The following is a 9,403-nucleotide window of genomic DNA, read 5'->3' on the forward strand; positions in this document are numbered from 1 at the left end:
AAACTGCTCTATTAGAATTGTTGCCTCAACCTCGTTTCTCCTATCTAACAAGTATGGTATCTTGTTATTTGCACTTTTTAGTTTAAACTTTAAATATATGTAAAGTTCTGAACGCAAGAGGTTTTTTTACCATTTCCCGGACCAATATTCTGTACTCCATACTATATACCGTTTATAAGTCAGTGACGTTTCTTACCACATGTTTTGTTTTGTATTTATAGTATTTCAAAAACCATTGTTCTGAACAGCTATGCCATTTTGGATAATTAATATTTCTTAAATTTGATTAAGAATTCCAAAACAATTTGGTCATTGTGTTTAGCTTAACCTGCGCGTATATAATGCACGTGAAAATTGGTGGACAGCAATGTAACATGGTCGATTTTATTTTCGTGTTTGTCATCTTTTTAATATCTTAGTATTTATTCTTAATGGATATCTGGTTGATTTCTCCTTATTTAGCTACCACTGATCACTTCTTTTGTTTCAAAGCGCCCAGTCGCTGCCAGTGATAATGACGCGATATGTTTCAGTATCCGCACTATCCAACTTCATTACCCACGTGTAAGGTTCGAACAGGTTTAAGCGTTTTATGAAAATGAATACATTGAAAGCGAATTTATGAATGAAACGAACTCACATTAACATAAGAAACGTATAGATGGAAATTGTGTTAGTACTAGTACTGCTTTTGAGGGTGGCTCTTATGACCCAATTATTGAGCTATATTTTCCGTGACCCGGGACTTTTTCGGAAAAGCCGAGACTATTATTATTTATCCCGGGTAATTGTTCCTGTTTATTAACTTATTTGTACTATTTGAAACATTGTTGATATTGTAATATGCAAATACAATTAAGAAGCTGTATACGCGAGTGAGTAGTGTCTTGTCTCAATCTCTACAATGAAGTCAATAAACGATCCCGGCAGTTACCAGCTAAGGTACCGGCCATGGCGATCCCGGCTTTACTCAATCAGCGGTCCCGGCAGTCACGAGCTATATAGAGTCCCGACTTCAGAAGTCCCGGCTTTACTCAAAAATCGATCCCGGCAGTTACAAGCTATAAGGTCCCGACTTAACGGTCCCTGGTATATCCAAATAGCGATATAGACCGTTATCAGTAGAAGTCCCGGCTTATTTAAAGATGTCCCGGGTCGTTGTCGTTGACGTTCATAGCAACCTTAATATATGCATTTTTAATTTTCCATATTTCGTATTGATTTATTAACAATTTGAAAAAGGAAATGCATGAACATGCAATTAGTTACAAGCGCACCCCCAAAATACATAAGTGCATCATAAAATATGCATTGAAATAATTTATATGCTATTATTATATTTATTTTAAGGTTTGCACTACTTTGAATGGCTTGTACAAGCTCAAACATTACAAACGCAAAGATAAAACCAAAATTAAAATTTGGGTCCCGGATTCCGGATCCCGTCTAATATAACTGTTCGTTATATTTGGACGAGACGTGTTTATCATTTTATGAGAAGTTTCTACACCAATTTGATGCCTCTTCGCTTAAAAAATAAACCATAGAAAATCTTTTACTTGCTTAATATTTGAACACCGTGTTTTATAATTATAAAATCAATATACATGTTTTATATACATGACGGAGGCAAGATTCGCAATATTAAGTGTAACCCATGTACTCTTAACTTCTAAAATAACTTTCCCGTTAGCGATGAATTACCCAGATAATCTCAATTATCTTAATTGTAAATACTACGTCTTAAAATAGCGTTCAATAAGCCAGTGTGATACAGGGTTTTATTGGGACAACTTTCGAACAGTTTAATTGGCGGTCTTCTGTCTTCCGTAGCCGGCAGATAGGACAAAGTAAAATTGCAGCAACGTGCATTGACATAATTTTGGTCCAGGGTGGGTGTGTAAGCTCATTTATACTCGCACAGGGGCCTTGCCCATTCGGCGAGTGCTCCGTAAAGATTGTTAGTCATTTAAGGTTTTTGGAGCATAGTGATCAGACAGAATGTAACCCTGGTTAGAGCTACCCTGGTTCTTTAACGTGCACCAGTGTATAGCACTGTCACACGGGACCCCCATTTAACGTCCCTCCCGGAAGATGATTAGTTTTTTTAGTGATGCGACGAGGGATCGAGCCCGCGGCCTTGATTGATAGTCAAGTGTGTTACCTCAAGACCACGGATCCTCCACGTTTGGTCCAAAACAAATTGACCATCTATATACTAGTCATGTTAAACGTATCATAGCGTTTCCATGGTGCAGGCACACATTTCATAACACTGTTGGTCGTCATGTACCGCTGAATGATATAATGTCGATAGTGCATGGCCAACGTGTTCTTTAGGCATTGTGTGGACAAAGTTTTGCAAATAACACTAACCATAACCTTACCTTTTGATTTATTGAGTTTTGTTTTTTGTTTTAAAAACTACTGGCCAATTACATTCCGTCCCCTCAGTCTTTGAATGCTTTGAATTTTTTTTTGCACATTTTAGAAATCTGGACATTAACATTTAATGAACTATATCTTCCTCAACGCCTAAGGCCAAGTCAAGTCAAGTCAAGTCAAGTCAAGTCAATATTTATTTATTGTCGGGTACTATCATCAACAGTTTAACATAAGCTATGAATAGCTTTTGACCGACATTATAAATAAATAGCATAATTCATGTAACTAATATATCACACACATCAGTTCATGCAAATAATAATATTCAGTATGTACACTTGAAACAAATAAATAATTCTTATAGTAAAATCACATAAACATATTTGGCAGTTGAAAGACATTAGACTATACATAGAATGTAGGTAGATTAGCATAATTTATAGCATAAGTTAATCGAAAATACGAATCACAAGGTAATACGACAATGCATTTAGCATGGGAAATAAAACAAAAGAAGTCACAATTAATTAACATGATTTAAATCAAAGACACATTGAAAGAGACCAGCTGCCTAGGCAGTCTAAGCTCGCGAGGTCCCATCCAACATATCTTTGATTAAGACATTTTACATCATGTTATATGACAGCATTCTTATATGCAAAATGAGCATTTGCAGTTATCTCCGCTCCATGCCCGGACTAAACCGGTTTAACTTACCCTTCACAAACAATAATGCGATTAATATATTGAATTGCCTTAATTATTAACAGACTTGGATCCAAAATGAAAATCAAATTGCTTGAAAATTGTTATAATAAGGCCTTTAAAATGTTACTTTCTTCTTCAAGAGTGGTCTTAACTCAACATCTGGATTTGTATCACACTTTTAATATGCCGATTGCTAGGTGAGGAAGCTACTGGTGCCATATTTTAACTTCTGCACCTGAAGCGAACGCTCTACCACTGAGCTATCGGGGCGGACATCATGATTTGTCTTTAATTTGTTGCTTTTCCAAACTGATGCGTACTGGGAGGTGTTTAATATATCCAATTTAAGCCTTTGGGGATACGATGGGTAAGAGTTAGGGTAAGTGTTATCTACAATTTGATTGGTCATTTATGTTTAGATGTACGAATCAGAAATGTTGTAAGGTATTATATGAAAAGGTCGGCTTTCCAGTTCCGGTCACATGATAAGTTACGTCACGATATTCGCATGATCTGAGAATCGGGCTTGCTGTTTGGAGTAATATAACTGTGATCTTTCTCTTAATACTGTTGTGTATTATTAAACATTGAAACAAAATGTCTACATATGATGCAGATCGTCCACCCTACACCCCATTCTTTGGCGCTATGGGGGCTACAGCCGCAATGGCTTTCAGTGGTAAGTAAAAATGGGGTGTCTGTCTTGTCAAGTTGTGTCAACCGGAAGTTAATGAGTTCTTGTTATTGACCGTCATTAACATATTTCTAAAATTGATCCATGGACGGCATTCTGGCAAACTTTGCCCGTTACATCGCCGTTTTTACTTAGGCTATGTACTTTGTATTCATGTTCTCAATGACACGGGAGTTTACAGGAAAAGGAAGTGGCCCTTGAAAATGTTGACGGATGGTCACATGAGCATTGCAGTCATGTTGAAATACGCCAAGTTTTCCAAACAATTCTGGAAGAACATCCCAAAATGTTGAATTTAATGTTCATGCAATGTTTAACCATGATTTGAGATGTGTGTTAAATTATTTGATTATAAATTGCTATTTGTCAGACTTGTGGCATCCATTTGGCTTGTAGTGCACTCAAAAGTCAAATGCAGTGTCACACTCAGCCGCCCTGCCCTTTCCAATTATAACCTTGACCAAAATATGAATTTATTGCACTAATAACTGAAGTCGTAATTTTGTAGTGACATAGATATTTTAACAAAGTAACGTTAAATCTCACCTTATTTTGTGCTTGCTTGTCTCTATCCCACTGCCATACGGTGAGCCCAGGTCTTATATATCTGTATCCCCAGTATTCAGTGGTAAATCCATATTCACATTTCCTTCACAAAATTTTCACAGCAGAACAAGACGAAGATTACTATGTCACGCGTAGTAATATTTCACAAAATAGTTCGTTTATTGAATAGTTGCCACTAACTGTCTTTCCCAGGATTTTTTTTAAGAGACCTTGTTTCACTTTTTATGCCTCTGAACGTAGGCATCTCATTCTGGTAGTTGGCCCGTCTGTCCCCATGGTTCCCGCTCAAAATCTGAAAAACGTTCATGCCCAGGGACCTCAAACTTGGTAGGCAGGTTGGTCATGACCAGCAGATGAACAATCCATTTCGGTCAATAACTGAAGAACACTTAGCAATAAGGACCTCAAACAGGGTAGGCAGGTTGATCATGACCAGCAGATGAATCCTTAGCAAGAAAATGGGGAAAATATGATGAAAGCAATATTCAAGAAATTCATTAAATTAGTTATCACATATGTGACGAACAGTGAATTATACTTCTGATTTTGCAAATCAAATACAAACTTGGACAGTGAGCTCACTTGATACAATTATTCAGTTAATTACAGCAACTTTTTTTATATTGTTTCTTTCGCCCTGACAATAAAAATGAATGATAGTCTGCATAAGATAAGCAAAGTACTGTGACTAGTGTTGGTTACAATGTGTTTGAATCTGTTTACTTTGTTATTGGTATCATCTTGAACCATAAATGGGGACATTTTCATGTGATTTTCACTTATAATTTCTTAGTGACATTTTGAGCATCAGGTTTTGATTATCCAAATAATGATTTAATTTGGTTGGAATTTGGGCAACAATAATCATCATGATTGTCAAGACACTTGCTTTTAAGTGCTTATTAATTAAGAGTGTCTGGTTAATATAGATGCTTTTTCTATTGAAGATGGGTTAATAGAAATTATCGATCAAGTATCATTCAGCTATGCAAAAAGGTAAACCAGTCCAAAACCTCTGTTTTTTATGGCAGCTCTTTTTACAATTATAACAGTTAACATTTATACCCGATTAAAACCCTGTTTTCATTTTTTTTTTGGAAAACTTCATACTTTTAGGGAATAATTTCTTTGACACAGCCTCTAAAGTGTAGTATATTTCACCGAAAATCACTGGAGCAGTCAGCTCAAGCTTATTTTACTCATATTTTTATCTTATTCTAAGCTGCTGTCTTTGGTTGCACACTAACAATCTTGCTCAAGTTTCTTGTGGATTTTGAATTCATCATTACAAGGTTCCTGGATCCAATATTCAAATGTATAGTGCTGTGTTGTATCAGAGCTTCAGAACCACACACTGTAGCATTTCTTTGTAGTCATTGATTTATCTTGCCCGCTCATTCATAATATTTCTATGAAGAAGATCTTTATTGGGAAATCTAGCTTCAGTTATGTAGCTTCAGTGTAGTAAGGCAAGGCTTGGCAAAATGTTCATATGCCATTTATGGACTGAGGGATGATTATTAGCAAAATAGCATAATCTATTTTATGGATCAAATTAAGATATGATGTCATAAAAGTCTACTTTATCGATGAAATTGAGTCTTTATCACAATCATTTTTGGTGGCAAAGAATTTGAAAGAAAATGAAATGGTTTCATAAAGAATAAATTGAATATAGTAACACGTAATGTTAATAACTTAATTTTTTTTACATCAAGCAACTTTGGGCTACAAAAACCTGTGATACATGAACGACACAATTTATGTTCTTGGAAATGAAGAGATAACAGTTGGTTGTAAAATTGTCCTTTTAAAGCCTTTGACGGGAATACTGTGTTACCATTACACTGAAACTCTACTAGTATTGTCTAACACTTCCATGTACACTATTACCATTGTGTGTTTTCAGCCATGGGTGCTGCCTATGGAACAGCCAAGTCTGGTACTGGTATTGCAGCCATGTCCGTGATGCGACCCGAATTGATCATGAGGTCCATTCTGCCAGTCGTCATGGCTGGTATCATCGCCATCTATGGCCTCGTTGTGGCTGCCCTAATTGCAAACAGCATAGATGGAAATTATGACCTCTTCAGGTATACCAAGTTACCAACACTTGCCTTATTTATATAACCAGTTGCTAAAACAATCAGTAGTTCAATAGGGTCATATTTTTTTTGACAGTCTGCAATGTTTTTCTGATGAAAATGAACCATTCACAATCTTCAAAAGTCTCCTTTTTTCACAAAAAATGGTCACAAATTTACAATGTGAGTCCAAACTTTTGTGTTTTCACCACATATATTTTTAAAGCAACTTTAGGCTTTTAAATTAATAGCTTAATGGGGATTTTTGAACCCTGTGCCCCAACTTAGGCAATTAATGAATTCACAATTTAAGGCATTTTCGCAATTCTAAATATAAAAGCAAAAGCACTGGTGATAGCACATTTTCATAGTTGCACAGTCCAGTGGATTAATTTGAACTTGAATATTCTACTGACGAACAACCTCACAAATTATTAAAGTAGTTACTACATCAATTCTTAGAGAAGCCTTGTGAATAAAGGCTTTTTGTTTTACAATATTTCTGGTCCATTTTTAATGAAACTTGAATGGTTGCCTTGATGAAATCTTTTATTAGTTTGAAATTGGATAACATGGGGTCCAAAACTAGGTGACAGGGCCAAAAATTAATGCTACTTTATATACAACATTCTTTCATTTCCATCAATCTCATATCCAACGTTCATAAGAATCCGTTGAATTGCAGCCATATTGCATGTTTGGTTGGAATGTTTCACCAACATTTAATTGTTATTCCCTCTGCTTTGCCTAATCAGGTTGGGATATAAATTCAACAAATTAACTTCTTATTCCTGAAATAATAAACATGTTTTGCATAACTGGAAACAAAGTAGTAACAGCTTGAAATTAAAAAGTAGTGATTTAAACACATAATTCTGATAAACACATAATTCTGATTTTAAACTATTTCTTTGCAGGAGTTTTTGCCATCTAGGAGCTGGTCTTAGTGTGGGTCTCAGTGGACTGGCAGCAGGTTTTGCAGTTGGTGTTGTAGGCGACGCTGGTGTCAGGGGAACAGCACAACAACCACGATTATTTGTGGGCATGGTCCTTATCCTTATTTTCGCTGAAGTGTTGGGTTTATACGGACTTATTGTGGCGCTTATCTTGGCCACCAAATCAAAGAACTAAGATCTATGGCGCTTCTACCTATCATGTTTAATTTGTGAGCCTGCAAGAAAACTCCGTAGTGAATAAGTAAAAGATGAAAATCCAGTGTTGTTAAACCTTTATTTATTATGAATATTTATCTGTGACCGGTTTCACTTTAACAACTTTAACAAATAATAAGAACAAACACCGTTTGCCCAATGTGTGGCACTTCACATATCCGTTCAAAACATCAAAATGTGACGAGTGAGTTTATTGCCATGAATATAGCATAATCATGTGCATCTTTGATTTAATTGACCATACTTGTACATAATAAAGTGGCAAATAAGGCAGAAGTTTCTCTGGTAACTGGTCACATTTTGATGATTTGAAGGGCGCCATTTTGTATGTTTGAGGAAGATTCTCTTTCACAGCTCTGCTTCATTGAACACATGGAGCCATATATTTTTACCTTCAGTAAAAAAAATGTGTTCTCACTAATTGTATTTAATGGCTAAGAGTTATGGAAGATTTCTTATGTACTACTGTTGTATGTTAAGTGTGATTTGACATATGTAGATGTGTAATATATACCATTACTGTACATAGAATAGACTTCATTGTGATGGAAAACAAATTGAAATACAGGGTTAGATAAGGTAAAAATCGATCTGGATTCAGCATGTTGTTTATATTCCTATTTTCAACTTACAAGTAGTCTAAATTAGATGCGATGAATCTATTCTGCTGCAGTTTTCATGTGTAAATAGGTTTTGTTTTTTCTTCTTCAGTTAATCCATCTTTGATTTGTTTTTTATTCAAATAGTAGTCGATATAAATAATCTGTGATCATTTGAATTTCTGATCATCTGTTCTGTTAAATGTGGCATGCACACTGCATTGAAAAACTGCATTTATCAGAACTGAAATTGATTTATCTCTATTGAATTGCTCATCGTTTTAATTTTACTAACCAAGATACTCTTATAGTAAGTTTAATGTATACATCGCAGAAATTCTTCAGCTTGTGTACATTGCTAGTTTGCTTTTATACTTGAATACAGATGTAAAAAAAAAATGTCAAATGAAATAACATGATTTGAATTCAACTTATAAATTATTTATATTATACATGCCTATTGTTAAAGGCAAAATTGGATTTAATAGGCCAGTTATAATTATTTATTAAAAAGTGAGCAGGCATAGTGGACATATGCTTTTCTATTTACACAAATTATGAATAAAATAAATGTTTCCATTAAAAAAAATAATGTACAAATATTAGCCTGCTTCGTGTTGGCTTAAGTTTAAATTAAACAGAAATGTATGTTACAGAGGAATACAAGTACAGTAGACCAATGTATGGATGGCATCGAGGCTTTGCCCTCTCTAGAAATCCCTTTGTGTTTTCATTCTAGCTTAAACCTGGAAAGTGAGCACAGCACTGCATCAAGACATGGGAACACAATAAATGTACGAGTGGGTGGTGTGTTAACTTTCTGGGTGTATGGCTTAGTGGTGTCAGTGAAACCAAACATTCCATCACATTATGTGTGGCCGTTCCTGTATAGGGTTCTCATTTCATTTATAGCTGTTCTATCAGTAACAATTGTTTGTATATGTGCAAATAAACTGGAAGTAAACGAAAAAAGGGCTTGTTACTTGTTAACTGTATGCTGCATACATGTATGAATATGGCATCTATGTAACATAAAATGCCAAATGCATGATAAAACTTGATCTGCTGCTTTAAGAATATATGATATACCCCCACATATTTTGGGGTACCACAATGAGGGGTGTATGTAGGAGTATGCTTGTATAATGTATATATAGGTCGGTCTTGTCCTGATAACTCTTCAGAGGGTTGAAA

General features: G+C 35.3%; 1 protein-coding gene across 1 annotated transcript; it reads left to right on the plus strand.

Moving 5' to 3' along the window:
* The first annotated feature begins 3,556 nt into the window (after positions 1-3,556).
* On the plus strand, positions 3,557-9,181 carry LOC128228121 (V-type proton ATPase 16 kDa proteolipid subunit c-like). The gene is made up of 3 exons (XM_052939241.1): positions 3,557-3,772; positions 6,264-6,447; positions 7,356-9,181. Exons 1-3 carry the CDS (start codon positions 3,691-3,693, stop codon positions 7,567-7,569), a joined length of 480 nt encoding a protein of 159 aa, XP_052795201.1. The 5' UTR covers positions 3,557-3,690; the 3' UTR covers positions 7,570-9,181.
* Positions 9,182-9,403: the final 222 nt, after the last annotated feature.

The sequence above is a fragment of the Mya arenaria genome, chromosome 3, assembly GCF_026914265.1.
Source record: "Mya arenaria isolate MELC-2E11 chromosome 3, ASM2691426v1".
In the NCBI taxonomy this organism is placed as follows: Eukaryota; Metazoa; Mollusca; class Bivalvia; order Myida; family Myidae; genus Mya; species Mya arenaria.

Excerpts from the sequence above, each read along its gene's own strand:
- LOC128228121 (XM_052939241.1), top strand. The coding sequence starts at position 3,691 with ATGTCTACATATGATGCAGATCGTCCACCCTACACCCCATTCTTTGGC. Across the intron at positions 3,773-6,263 it reads AGCCGCAATGGCTTTCAGTG|CCATGGGTGCTGCCTATGGA; the intron begins GTAAGTAAAAAT and ends GTGTGTTTTCAG. Across the intron at positions 6,448-7,355 it reads GGAAATTATGACCTCTTCAG|GAGTTTTTGCCATCTAGGAG; the intron begins GTATACCAAGTT and ends ATTTCTTTGCAG.